Source organism: Octopus bimaculoides, chromosome 4 (genome assembly GCF_046866305.1).
Source record: "Octopus bimaculoides isolate indiv1 chromosome 4, ASM4686630v1, whole genome shotgun sequence".
Taxonomy (NCBI): domain Eukaryota; kingdom Metazoa; phylum Mollusca; class Cephalopoda; order Octopoda; family Octopodidae; genus Octopus; species Octopus bimaculoides.
This window is the reverse complement of record NC_142931.1, coordinates 105,777,852-105,793,346: the sequence shown is the minus strand read 5'-3', so window position 1 is coordinate 105,793,346 and position 15,495 is coordinate 105,777,852. Positions and strand designations below refer to the sequence as shown.

At 34.4% G+C, this 15,495-nt stretch overlaps 1 protein-coding gene across 23 annotated transcripts in view; it reads right to left on the bottom strand.

The window, feature by feature from the left end:
* The window catches only part of LOC106880495 (TBC1 domain family member 5), an 84,021-nt gene that overhangs the window by 43,458 nt on the left and 25,068 nt on the right, over nucleotides 1-15,495 (bottom strand). For all 23 annotated transcript variants that reach the window (XM_014930464.3, XM_014930471.3, XM_014930467.3 and 20 more), the window contains exons 3-7: nucleotides 14,149-14,296; nucleotides 6,729-6,837; nucleotides 4,898-4,987; nucleotides 3,076-3,153; nucleotides 973-1,040 (exon numbers count right to left, since the gene is read on the bottom strand). In XM_014930464.3, the coding sequence (XP_014785950.1) occupies nucleotides 973-1,040; nucleotides 3,076-3,153; nucleotides 4,898-4,987; nucleotides 6,729-6,837; nucleotides 14,149-14,296 (493 nt within the window). The remainder of the gene's footprint in view (nucleotides 1-972; nucleotides 1,041-3,075; nucleotides 3,154-4,897; nucleotides 4,988-6,728; nucleotides 6,838-14,148; nucleotides 14,297-15,495) is intronic.

Below are 15,495 nucleotides of genomic sequence, written 5' to 3'. Positions count from 1 at the left end.
CATACATCAAACACCCACATTATAACATCAAATTGCCTTTTTGCATACAATGCAGACCCCAACAAAACATTACGGCTTAGAAAATATGAAACTTTTTCTTTTTTTTAATATATGCAGCACATTACCAAATTGTTTAACTTTATTCTTATTAATTATTTTGGTAGACATAAATATCTTATCTCTCCATCACACACAAACACACACATTCTTATTTCCTGTTAAAATCCCAACAATAATTTCAGTGTTTTGAGTATTTCATTCTGGGAAATGGATCTAGACAGCCTCTCTTCATGGTGCATGATTGGGCAAAGTTGTATGGCAGACAAACAGCTATCCAGACAAAGGCAAGGACCAACCCAGTTTGGCTCCAATGTTATCACTAGTATTACCATCAGGATATGAACTAGAACAAATAACATGAGGCATTCCATCTCACACTAGCATCATCCTCATTATTATTTAATATCCATCTTCCATGCTAGCATGGATAGGATAGTTTGACAGAGTCTGATAAGCTGAAGGACTACCTCATGTTCCAACGTCTATTTTGGCATGGTTTCTACAGCTTTCTAACTCCAACTACTTTACAGAGGACACTGGGTGCTTTTTCATGGCACCAGCTCTTAAGATCATTGCTTCATAATTTCATGGCACCAGTTCTTAAGATCATTGCTTCATAATAAGACCCTAAAGTGGTCCCTATAAATGAGGAAGAACAGAAGGGAGAGTGAGCAATGATTCTAAGCAGAGGGATGATAACCCTGACAAAAGGCAAGGCTAACCTCAGCAGGGTCTGAACCAACAAGTTCTATCCAATGTTCTAACAATACTGCCTGTACATTAATATTAAGCATCCACTGTAGCTGAACAATCCTTAACAGGAGCACACAAAAAAAAAAAAATCAGTTTATTTACACCGTAAAGCAACCAAAATCGAAATTATCTCTCTTAATAGAATGTTAAATATCTTACGTTCGGATAACATCTTGCTTGATGGTAAGCCGCAATTCATTGTCTTGAAAAAACCGATTCCAGGGACTCTAAAATAGTGAAAGGTCAGAAATGATTAAGTAATGCCATATTTTTCAAATAAAAATTGATAAATCGTTTTCTTTATTTCATCTAATATTAAAACTGAACACTGATTTCAAAATATTCAGGTCTTTTATAAATACAAACAAATTAAATTCAAAACTCTAATTTTTCTGGGAGTAGAATATTGTTTTTGCTTTCTTTAAAGAAAGTGGAATATTCCTCAAAACATTTTCCATGTTAACCAATTATCATGCTTATTTACCTTAAATTATGCACCCTCAGCTCATCTTAATACTATATTTACCTCATTTTCAATACATTGCATTCCATAAAACATTTGTCATTATATTCATTGTCACAGTCACAAAATACAAAACAAAATTCGATTTTCTTAGATTTTTGTTGCTCCTATACGTTATCCCTAAACAGTTACTTCACCTCTTTAAATGCTACCCACTAGAGTATATTGCTATTATATCTAAAATAGTGTACCACTATTGCTCACTAGCATCTTGGAAAAGATAGAATAACATTTGAAATGGTGCTGATAGAAACAATAGTAAAAATGACAGTGACAAGCGTAAAAGTGGTATGTATATATATATATATATATATATATATATATATAATATGAAGATACACAATACAAATTCAGAAGAACAAAAACCATTAGAATAGCAGTATAAGAGACTGAAAGTAGGTGCATCCAGGATGTAGATTAAATCTTTGTAAACATATACTTGACTTTAGATAAACAGTGATGCAATTAACAAAGTTCAAGTGTCTGATAAGAACACTTACATAAGTTAAATTGGTAGCAAGCTTCTCTCAATTTACTTGTTTGCTATATCAATTGACTACTATTTAAGATAGCTACCATGTTGATAAAGACAATCTGGTCTTTGCTGGAAATAAATGACCTCATGCAAATATGACTTTCTTTTGGATAAACCTTTTACAGTGATATTATAATATCAAGTTTTTAATAAGCATATTACACTGTCCTAATATTACATTAGCGGTGTCATAGTAAAAATAACTATATTCTATAAAGGTTAAGCAGCCATTCAGCAATGATGTATATAAATAAATTTCATGATGTACATACAATTACTACCCCATAGATCATAATGTCTGCTATACTAAATGGCTGAATTCAAATTAACAAAAGATTGGAGATGGAAAACATGGAAGTTATTATTTTTTTAATTTCATTTTTGTAGGAATACTGCATTTATATGCTTTCCACTGTTAAGTAAGATTTGGAACCTACTTCATTTGTCACACAAATTGGAGAAGAGAAACAGTATAGCACATTAGGATTTCAATGTTGGCTTTACTGTCATTATATCTTTATATACATTATGCATCTGTGATTAACAACATTGATATTTTTTTTAATATCTTTAATTTAGAAGTCCAGTAAAACAATGTTCGCATCTCAGTCATCAATAGCATCACTGTTTTAATGTCCATTTTTAAATGTTTGTATGGATCAGGTGAAATTCATTGAGGTAAGTTGTCTATATCCAGGTATTCTTCCTGTCACCATCCCTCACTTGTTCCCGAGTAAGGTAATATTTTTTCTCTGGCTGGACAGGTTTTTGAAAATTGGAAATGAAAGACACCGTTTATATGATGATGACACTCATTTACAACTACCAGGCAATGTCAAGACAAAGAGACAACCACACACACACACACACACACACACACATATATATACAGTGGGCTTCTTTCAGTTTCTATCTACCAAATCCACTCACAAGGCTTTGGTTAGCCTGGAGCTACAATAGGTGACACTTGCCAAAGGTGCCACACAATGGGGTTGAACCCAAAACCCAGTGGTTGAAAAGCAAACTTCTCAACCACACAGCCATGCCTGTGAGTACAAAAATTAAAACTGAAAAGAAAGATAAAACAAAGATTATTAACTTTCAGTAGCTACAAATACCAAAGCACATTAATTTTTAGTCTTATATGAATGTTTATGTGATATACAATACATACATTTTGATGCTTACAATACAAGAAACTTACTTCTTCAGCCTGAGACAGCGGATTGTTCAAAGACAGGTCATGGGCAGAGTCAACAGCTTTGCGTGGATTTATTATGAGCTTCAAGAAAGAAAAAATTAATGTTTTCTTTACATTATACCTTAGATTAAAACAAAATCAGGAAAACATTAGCATTTAGTGATTATCAAACTAATTTTACATGCAATTCTCTAAATCATCACTAATTAGTTAAGACTACAATGCAGCATCCTCCAATGTATTTTGATCCAAGACTGTATTTCGCCAAGTTTCAAGTAAATCAATTCATCACCAACAAAGAACCAGTTAAGTATGTTTGTTATGACATTAGTGTAAGAGTAGTTCTCTTGTTAGCTTCAGAGTCTTCTTCATTCTGTGCAAACATTAATATCAGGCCATGTGAGTTTATGGTATACACCTGCATTCTATATTGGTGGTTCAGAGAAAAATTAAAGTGACTATATAGATATGCCTACTTGAAATATACCGAGTTTATATCTCATTCACTAGTACATGACAGTCACAAGGTTTTTAGGGTATCTCAACTTCAGAACCAGTTTTACACAATTTCAACAGGTAAGTAAACTTAAATTTCAACTGAAATGTCAAATGTAATCTACATATATTTTGGTTCAACTAATCTATATAAAGATGAAATATAATACATACACCCCATTATATATAAATAAGACCAACACAATATGACTTCGCAAGACATCTTGCTTTTCACTGGCATGTATACATTAACTGTGGAGGCGCAATGGCCCAGTGGTTAGGGCAGCAGACTCGCTGTCATAGGATCGCAGTTTCGATTCCCAGACTGAACGTTGCGATTGTTTATTGAGCGAAAACACTTAAAGCTCCATGAGGCTCCGGCAGGGGATGGTGGCGAACCCTGCTGTACTCTTCCACCACAACTTTCTCTCACTCTTACTTCCTGTTTCTGTTGTACCTGTAATTCAAAGGGCCAGCCTTGTCACACCGTGTCACGCTGAATATCCCCGAGAACTACGTTAAGGGTACACGTGTCTGTGGAGTGCTCAGCCACTTGCACGTTAATTTCATGAGCAGGCTGTTCCGTTGATCGGATCAACTGGAACCCTCGACGTCGTAAGCGACGGAGTGCCAGTAATAATACATTAACTACAGTACACGGTTATTTTAATTTAATGCTGTTTCAATTGCATACACTGAATTTTTTTTTAATCTTTTAGCCGAGGGAAGGCAGGGCTCATGCATGACCCTTTACAGGTCTCTGAGACAAGTTGGAAAGACAGACAAAGATCTGCTCAAACCTAACGTTGAATCCAACAACTTGCAACAGAGAGAACTCTGCTAATTCCACTCAACATGTCTGGTGGTGGCATTAACCAGATGATGGATTAAATCTCTCACCCAGTTAGACCTTGGTAGGATTTAAACTTAGAAATCAAAGAACTGGAAAAAATACCACAGGGCAGCCAGTCTGATATTCTTATAGTTCTACCAATCCACTCCACTAGATTGGTACTTTTTTATTAATACAGAAGTGAAAGGTAAATACTTTAAGCATAAAAAAAACCCCCACAATTTTTCAGTGATTCAGTATAGTTAATATTTGTAGAAGGACATTTATTAATGGAAAACTTTAACACAGTTTGCATGTATGGAACATGGAATAACAAAGATAAACGAGAAACAAAGACTGGGAATTATTGGAATATATGTTATGAATATAGACTTAAAAAAGATAAGCAGAGAATTACAGAATTCAAATAAAATAAGTGACAAGTGTAAATCTGTAGATTTTTGTCCATTAGGAGAGTGTAGAACATTGAAAACTTACATTATTCTTTAAATCATCATATTTTTGCCGCCATTCTCTAGTTTTTATCAGCCAGTTTGATTTGTCTTCAAGCAAAACTTCTAAATAGAGCTAGATTAAAGAAAAATATTAAAATGAATAGAGTAAAATTCCTTGGGTGAAATTTCCAAGCACAAAATAAAATTTTTATATATATGTGTGTGTGTGTGTGTGTGTGTGTGTGTGTGTGTGTGTGTGTGTGTGTAAGAAAATCAATGAATCTGATTGTAAGTATGTGTATATATAAACGGATTCATTGATTCTTCTTAGATAACAAGATGAAAAAAAATGCAAGTATAAAAGATGGCTGACCTTGCCTAATTAACAAGATAAATTTAATTGTTATTACTAACAGTGAATAAAAGTAAAATAACAAAGGTAAAGAGAAATAAATTCACACAAACATTTCAGATACAAAAAGATTTTTAAAATAAGCATTTCAGTACAAAATGTATGACACCTTTAACCCTTTAGCATTTAAATCGGCCATATACAACCAAAATATTCTACCCATTTTCTCATTTTATGCTCAATCCAGCCAGATCCAGCGTCTCACACCTACCCTACAATGTCATTCTAAAATTAATTACATCTTCAAAATCTGGAAACTATGGGATAATACATCATTAATTTGAAACAATATGAATAAATAAGCATTACATTGAATGCTGAAGGGTAAAGGTAAAATTAAAGAAAGTTAATTTCTGGTAAAAACAATTACTTATGGACCATAGATCACATTAATTTTATTGTTAGTCATTAGGAAATGTTTACAACACTGAAATTTGTTTAATTTCTATTGTAAAGTTTAATTATCTGTTTTTATTTTGAGTATGTCAAGTTCAAAAGAGATGTAACTGTTATCTTGTGACAAAATTCATTGAAGATATCCAAAACTCTGGCAGATTTTCTTTTAACTGTTTACTTTCCATTTTGTGGAATTGTCTTTTGTTAGTAATTAAAAATGGCAGGAAGTAATTAAATACCATTTACACACAAATTCTGGGTATTCAATATTAATAATTATGTCACGGCATTTATTTGCTTAAGCATCAATTTTATTAACATTGCTCTATCTTTTTATTTTCATTTTCTTTTTTTTTTTTTAATCAAAAACTGAAAAGAGTCAAATTTACAGCTACAGCAACCACTGTCACCTTTTTTATATAAATATATTTTGTTTACATTTCAGGAGTATAAACATGTATACTGTGTTTTTATTTGTAGTAGACTACATATAGCGTTTACATTTCAGCTGTCATCATCATCATATAATGTCTGCCTTCCATTCTGGCATGAGTTAGAGGACTTGACAAGATCAAATGAGCAGAAGATTGAGCTGAGCTCCAGTCTCTATTTTGATATGTTTTCTACAGCTGGATGCCCTCTTCTAACACCAACTACTTTTACAAAGTGTATTGGATGGGTTTTTTTTTTTCATGATAATGGCACTTATGAGTGGGTGAGTATAAATATATTGTTTATATTTATAGTGTCTAAAAAAGACAGAGCGTAATCACCTCACCACCACTGGTGCCACAAAAAAAGTAACACAGTAAAGTGGCTAGCCTAAAGATGAGAATTCAACTATAGAAACCATACCAAAGCAGACATTGGTGCACAATGCAGTCCTCTGACCCTTCAGATCTTAAATCTTACAACCCATGCCAACATGGACATTAAAAGATGATGCCACACACACACACACACACACACACACACATGTAGATAAGCTTCTATGCAACTTCTATCTGCTAATTTTGCTTGCAAGGCATATATATAAATTTTTATTTTCAGATTATGAAATACATACCTTCCAACAAATACTGCGAAATCTGCTACTTCGTAAATTTCCACGTAAGCCATGGTTCCGCAAAGCCTTCAAAAAGTTAGGTTTCCCGAACAATCGTTCCCACTCAGTGCTGAAAAAATGTTTTTAAATAAAAAAAGAATTAGTTTCTCTTATTGTTATTATTTAGTGATGAGCAATATTTACAACTACAGGCATGGCTGCATGGTTGAGAAGTTTGCTTCCCGAACACATGATCTCAGATTCAACCCTACTGCATAGTGTCTTAAGCAAGTGCCCTCTATTATGGCCCTGGGCTAACCAAAGCCCCTTGTGAGTGGATTTGGTAGACAGAAACTGAAAGAAGCGTGTGTGTGTGTGTGTGTGTGTGTGTGTGTCCGTCGTAGTCCTGACATTGCACAGTAGTCGTAAATGAGCCTTACCAATCTTTCATGAAAACATGCCTAACCAGAAGGAAATATTACACTACTTGGAATCAGGTGTGAGTTGGTGACAGGCAGGGTATCTGTCTATCTCAACAAATTCCATCTGGCCCATTCAAACATGGAAAAGTGAACAATAAAACAATGAAGATGATGATTGACTTTGGACATATCCCAGATCATTCTTCACAATTGTACTGCACGAGTCAATACTTATATTTATTGCTGCAAAAACACAAGACCTGTCCCTCCCAGTCGAGTATCCTTCAATTTGTTTACATATGTACATACAGGTATGGCTGTGTGGTTAAGAAGTTCACTCTCTAACCATGTGGTTCGAGGTTCAGTCCCCAAGGCTGACCAAAACTTTGAGCAGATTTGGTAGACAAAAACAGAAACAAACATTACTCTTTCTCTGTGTGTGTGCGTGTGTGTGTGTGTGTGTGTGTGTGCATGTTGTAGCTATACAAATCTGCCATACATAAAGTCACAAGCGAAGAGCAAAGTCATTTCTTCAGCCAACAAATCATCCCCTCATTCAGATCATGCCTTCAAAAAAGTATGCAATGAGAAACCCTTCCTTGAAAACATATGGGTTGGTGACAGGAAGGGTATTTGGCTGCAATATAATGCCTTGCTATCATATTTGTCCAATCCATGCTAGCATGAAAAAACATACATGAAAACAAAACTACTTTCTATTTTATTGTAACTTTATATTAGTCGCAACTTGGCTTCTTGAAATTAATTTGACACATCTTGAACATTCCCAGTTTATAAATACTTTGAAACCAAGTTTCAATAGACTTTTTGGTTTAATATCAAACAACACACATTTTTATTATTTAGCAAGCAGAAGTTGGTGAGCTGAGAACCTCAGAGCATCAGAAGAAATGCAGTTTTTGTACTGACTTTATATATTTCAAGTTCAAATCCCACCAAGGTAAATGTTTACCTTTCAGTACCAGGGGTCAATGGTGTCAACTAGCCCCCATTCCTCAAAATCACTAGCTTTCTGCCTAACTCATCATCATTTAACTACTTTCTATTTTATTGTAACTTTATAATTACATCATCATTTAACGTCCACTTACCGTGCTGGCATGGATTGGACAAATTGACTGAGGACTGGCAAGCCAGGAGGCTGTACCAGGCTGCAATCTGACCTGGCAAGGTTTCTACAGATGGATGCCCTTCCAAACACCAACCACTCTGAAAGTGTAATGGGTGCTTTTTATGTGCACCAGCATGGGGGCCAGTCAGGCAGCACTGGCAACAACCATGCTTGAATGGTGCTTTTTACATGTGACTGACACAGGAGTCAGTCAGGCGGCACTGGCATCAACCATGTTCGAATGGTGCTTTTTATGTGACTGGCATGGGAGCCAATCAGGCGGCACTTGCATCAACCACGCTCAAATGGTGCTTTTTACACGACAAGCACAAGAGACAATCAGGTGGCATTGGCATCAACCATGCTCAGATGGTACTTACATGCCACCAGCCCTAGCATCGGCCACACTCAAAGGTGCTTTTTACATGCTACCAGTCAGGCATCCCGACGATTGAAGGGTACTTTTAAATGGGCCAGTTATGTGACACTGGCATCGGCCACAGCTATGATCTTCGCCCAGGCGATTCTTAATCTAGCAACTATGCTCTCAGAGTGTCCGCCCGCCACTGCTGACTTGGACACCTAGGTAACAGAAGCTATCTAATACTTCTAGTTTTTCCCCTGGCATATGATGGAATCTGTTTTCTGTACATCTTCGGTGTTTATTGCCCCTGTGCATCTGCCACACACAAAAACTATCTTCCCAGTTAACCTTCCTTTGATATTGCTGCACCTCTTATGTTTTTATTGCTTACATCGGGTACATCTTATGGAGTTTCTACCTATGCCTTTTCTACAGATCGAGCTAGGCCATCTGTCTGAAGGGATTTGTGATTTATCTGCTTTCCTACTTGCTAAGACTTTGGTTTTTACAAGATTGACTCTAAGGCCCTTCAATTCTAGACCTTGCTTCCACACCTGAAACTTCTCTTATTATTTAGTTAGCAGAGAGTTAGTGTCATGATCTTTACAAGTTGTTTTCCTATATCAATTAATGCTGTCAATTCTCAGGCTTTAGGGTAAACATGGTCAGAGAGAAATTCCTAGTGAAATCAAGACAGTAATAATAACAATGGCTGACAAGAAGAAGGTCAATATATCATGTGGGCAAAGCAGAACTGGTGCACAGCTTGACAGTTTTAAGAAACCACTATAATGTCAGCAGAAGAGACAAAGAATTTTGGGGTTACAAGCTACAATGACTAACTCAAAAATATTATCTCTCATGCTGGAAAGGGAATGTTTGCTAATCAGCCAGTAACCTTATATATAATCTAGGAGGTTTATGTGGTACCATGTATACTAGTGGTACTCGACCATTTTTTGCTTATGGACCCCTTTGAGTCCTATTTTATTCAGGTGCACCCTCATAGCCATTCAATGTTTGAAAGAAACATTGTATATTTATACTTAAATATTAAGATTGTATTTAAAAAATTGAAATATTTTGTATACTGTAGAAATATAACCAATTTATTGCTCACAAATTTTAACAAAATTGTATATGGGTCCCCAAGGGTCATACGGACTTTCAGTGGAGAACCACTGATCTATACCTTTTTTATATATATAAATAATCTAGGATGTTTATATGGTCACACTTAACATTAGTAGAGAATTGGTAAATTATCAAGAGTGAAGCATTTTCTAACTGAATCTTTAGAATATAGTTTTGCAATATTATAGGTATGCGATTGCTGTGAAAAAGTCTTCAGAGACTGTTGGGCATTGAGTTGTAGCATTTTGATATTTTTAACTGTTTTATTAATGTATAAGGAGAGTGTGGTGCTAGAGTATTTCATGACATGTAATGACTATGTTTTTGTGTTGTTGTTAGACACTAGGTCATCATATCACTGTTGGAGGATGTTTTCTCTGCTACTATTCATGGAAGCTGTGCAAATCTGGTTTGAGGTATCTAGGTTGCACATAGTTGACCTCCATTTGTGAAAATGGTTAAGAATAAGTACAAAGCTGTATCATTAGTCTAGGGTGTATTTACAAGTAAAAGCAACAGTGAAAAGTCATTAACAAACAGAATGAAGAATAACCAAATCCTGTTGCATGTCAAAGTTGACAGAATTACAGTGCAACAGAGGGATATGATTTTTAAAAAACCTTCAATCCAAGAAGATATATTGCTAGAAGATTCAAATGCCAGACATATCAAAGAGAGAGACCAATTCTAAATCGACATGGCTCTACAGAAAGTATACTGATAATCACTGAAAAGGAAGATCCTGAAAGAGATAAAGGAGTTTGTTGTATACATCTATTTCTGCTGGGATTCTATTAATAGCTTATCATGTAATGTGTGAGTTGTCCCTCTTAGCTAAATGTCCACTTGTGGACATTTGTTAAATTAAGTCAAGTGCAAGAATCTAATCATTACTTTTTATTACCATTTATTCAATGAATCAAATATGAACAAAGATTTGTATCCCAGAAGACCCAACACAATTCCTTTTCAATTGGCCTTGTCTCTTACGAATTCAAACATTGATTACACATTGATTTTCTTACCAGTATTCCAGACCTCAAAAGACATCATGCCTTCATAAGCTTCATATCACAAGAAGTATTTGAATCTTTAGCATATTGTGACATTTAAAAGAACACAAATTACCATAAAGGATATCAACATTAAACCAATGAATGAGGTTTTTGCAAGACATCACTCATAACTCACAAGCAACAAGCTATAGAACACCTGAAATAATGTCTTCAAGCCTTAAAACTCCTGGCTAAAGAATGCAACTTCAAGGCAGTGAATAATTTAATAATGACTGCCTTTAATTTCAAAATAATTTTGACAAGTCTAAAGCTTAGACTACTAGAAATTAGAAACAGCCATATCACAGCCAGAGCACCACAGTACTACATATAGGTTTAACATTTTCTATTGATATGGAAAAGAGAATGTCAGTACTAATATTTTGTCTCAAATATAATGTTCTGTTCAACTAGAGTATAAATTTTTTCAATGTATTCACAAAGAACCATGTTACTCAGACACGAGAAGATTGCTTTATTATGAAATGGCGGAAGAAAAAAATCTTTGATTTTCTACAAAGGATGTTTGTAAAATCTGTTATGGCTGAGAATATGCTCTGAACTATAAAACCTTAATTTTACAATCTTATGGACTAACATGCTGTAAGAGCTACTCAGTCTATGGAAGACCTAAACAGTCAATATCACAAAAAATTTCTTTTAATGGCAGTTGATGAATAGTGATGTTCCCCTCTTAATTTCCTTGGTGCTGATATTACCAATGTCCCAAAGAGCCATTCTCTCAAGTTGGAACTACCAACACTATCCAGAGTAACAAAAAAGCCCAAATCATATCTATGGAAATATGACATTTTCTAACACAACAAGGAGAATTATCCATTACGATATGAAAAACCAGTCAGAGAATATGGAAGATGGTACTGTTCCAAAATCTCATTAGGAAGATGGTCTTTTTGGAATACTTCATTCAATTCACTCTCTTAACTACTATAAGACTCCTCTAGGTTTATTTTTACTTTTTATATAAGACACCATTTTCTAAATGGTATCCTTCTACCTACTTGGCTAATTTCTTCTGGTCCAGGCTATAAGAGAAATATATAAAAGTGACTCTAATGCAGAAGCCAAACAACTGGAAAATAATGATATGTTTGCCTGTGTCTGAAAAGTTACTGAGTCGTAAATACTGTCTCTCTTCATAATTTGTCATAGTGCCCAACATCAACTTACAGAATCAAACTTATTAATTGCTGACAGAGTTCAAGAACACTCCTGGCCCTTATTTTTTTCCCACAACAATACTATTACTTAAGAGGGGAAACTAATCAATAGCCATAGTCAAAAAATTATTCCACCAAGACTTGCCAGAAAATGAAGTCCTTCAACTATCAAACAACTTGTAGGACTTAATTTGAAGCATCAGTATTATTTTACAATATAGACAAATTTGATTTTAGATTAGAGTTATAGTAATATATTATTACTAAATTTAAATCTTAATAGTTCATTAGGAATTTTATTTCTTTACAAAAGAGGGAATGTTTTAATTCTACATTTCGACAAAAGATGTTCTAGCACATCCTGGATGTTGAGATACAATGCTATTGATTAACAGTTCTCTTCCAGCTTGGTTATGAGTTCTATTTTGAGATTGGAAATGAGATATTGTTTTGCATTCTCAGAGTACGGGGTACAGTGGGACATAGTGAAGAGTATGGTGATGTTAGGATCCAACAAGGTGCAGAATGAGTGTTTAATGAAAGGAATACTGTTAAGAGCAATTATACTGCATACACTTAGTAACTGTAGGTTCATGGTGGTAAGGTCAAGCAATAAAATTCAATAAGAATTTTGCTCTGTGAATTACCAACAGCTTTATCTGCAAAAGAGCTACTTACAAAGTCGTCTCAATTAATGAGTAATAGGAGGAGGCTTCTGGAAAATTAGTAAAAAATTCCTTAACGAGAGATCTAGCTGAAATTTGAGAAGCTTGCGAGTTTTCACACCATGCAATCAATGAAAACATCACTTGATCTTCTGAGAGCCATCTTGCAGCATATGGATAACTTACTCCAAGTATTGAAACCATATCCCTCACCTGTATTGGTGCAACATTGCTATGAGTGGCTCACTTAGTGATTTAGGGGTGGTAAACTTTGGCTGTGAGAAGTGTCGGAATGTATATCTAAGTGAATGGTATCAGTCACCTATACTTTTTATCAAGGGGAGACAGTAACAAAATGGCAGAATTCCAACCAGTTAGCAGGTTTGAAATCCCTAACAGTTTGAACAGAGGCTGGAATTGTTGTGCAGCAGAATAATGGAATGGGTTCCCTTAATTAAGCAGTGATTAAATGATCTGAAGGAGCAGAAAATGTGTACACAGAGGAAAGGCTATGTTTGGAGATTAGAAAATGGTAAAAGATCTTTGAAGAATGTTTGGTGATAAAGTATGTTCAACACAGATACAATTGATGATAATGACCAATGGGGATTCTTTCATCCATCAAGGGGATCCTTTGCTTTGCAATCTACAAGATGACTCCATTAAAGCTGGTGCCACAAAAAGCACCCAGTACATTCTGTAAATGGCTGGTAAATAAAATCAAGCAAAAAGCAATGTAAGACTTCAGAAGACTCTTTAGTCCTGCTGACAATAAGGCAACCTCTATAGTGCTAGTGCAACAAAAAATGCACCCAGTATACTCTGTAAAGATATTGATGTTAGGAAGAGCATTCAATAGTAGAAACTAAGATATTAGAGAAAGTCATAGTACTCTGACCTGTCAGAGTAGTTTGACCCATGTCGAGCTGGCATGGGTTGAATGTCAAACCATCCGACCCATTACAACTTAGGAAATGACTAGATGGTAGGTGGTAATGATAATGATTGTCTCAGTTGAGGATACTAGTAAGTGAAGAGACCAACTGGTACAAACAGTTGAGGATAGAAAATGGAGTAAGCCTCTACAATGTGGCAGAATGAGAGAATTTATTTTAGGCCAAGAGGATTAGCACATACTGAACTCATCAAGGATAATTTCAAAAGAAAAAAAATTAGTAGATATATTCTCAATACAGGATGAAAGGTAGTCAAACAGCTGGTGATTGGAGAAATAGAGATTTCATGAATTTCTAAGACTGGGGCAGTGAGTACTTGAATCAGCCTAATGAAATGGATGGAAAATAAAGATAGAGATTCTACACAGACAAAAGTTAGAATATGAAGTATAGTCTGGACAGTAGAAATGTTTTGGAGACAAGGATAAGAATTCAAAATTGGTAAAAGACAATGAATTTTTTAAAAGGAAAAGCAATATCAATATGAATTTAAAACAGAAAAAAAATATGAAAAGGATAAATATATTTTCACCTGTAGGAGTGGGTAAAACTACCTCCAAGTGGTTGGGCATTATCAATAAAGTCCAGTTTTGCTAAATCTTGGTTGTCCATTATGTTGCTATGGATACGCTGGTTAATTCTATTGTTGTTATAACCATTACTTGAACTATCCACTCCAACTAAAAATAAAATAAAACAATAAATAAGCAAGCATTAGTTGAGTGCCAACAGATGAAAGCTAAATTTATTAAAATTAGTGTTTGTATGTGTACACATAAACACACATCATTACCTCAATTAACAGAATTAATGTCCCACACTTATTTCATAAGTAGGAAATTTGTTACCAGAGAATAGTAACACATAATTCTTATGCAAATAAATACTTTCAATTATTGAAGCAAATAAGCTCACATATATTTCAAATACACTAAACACATATACACATATATTTCAAATACACTAAACCTAAAATGACATATTTAGACAATATCCTTCCAACAAAATTATAATTTAATGAAGAAAATATACTTTCTTTTATTTATGCAACAAATAAAAATACAAAACAATAAAGAATATGCTACTACTGGTTCTGATAAATTTTTATTTTTATAAAAAAACAAGGTATTGAAGGTTGAATGCTTTGCATTCTTCCTATATAACAATACTTCCTTACAACAATTCAGTGCTACAAATACAAATCCTTTTATTTTTCATTTAAAACAAATCATATTCTAAAAGACACTCTTAAACACAAGTTATTTCACAAAGACTTTTAGATAAAATCTGTTGTTAAAAGAAGTTGTGGAGGAGTTTCTTCTTTAGTATCTGAGCTAGAACTTGCAGGCCTATAAACCTTTCAAGGTCTTCATAGGTGTAAGTATTGTTATCAGCATGCACTAAATCCTGAATGTTACCTGCATCAACTTCTTCAAATCCCACTTCCTATGCCATTTACACAAAGTTATTGTTGATTGACACTTTTATCTTCTATCCTATGGTCTACATTCAGACACAATTTTGTCCAGACCCCAATAAAATATGTAGGTTTAACTTCTTCCTAAGCATCTTTAATATCTTTCATTGCTTGCATGATGCTATAATTTCACCAGATTTCTGAATTAATATTTGCTTTCTTAAATTACTTCAGTTCAAAACTTGAAAAAATTGCTGCACAAGTGAAAAAATCAGAAACCCTCTAGAATGTAAAAATAAACTACCCAATTTCTTTCTTTTGTGCATAATAATAAAACAAGATGCCTTGTAAGGAACTTCAAATTTTGGGGAACAGCCAAGCAACAAGAGTGGTTCATACTTTTTCTGTGCAATTTTGGCTGTGAAATTCTGCAATATTAAGCTACATTTTAACAATGTCTCA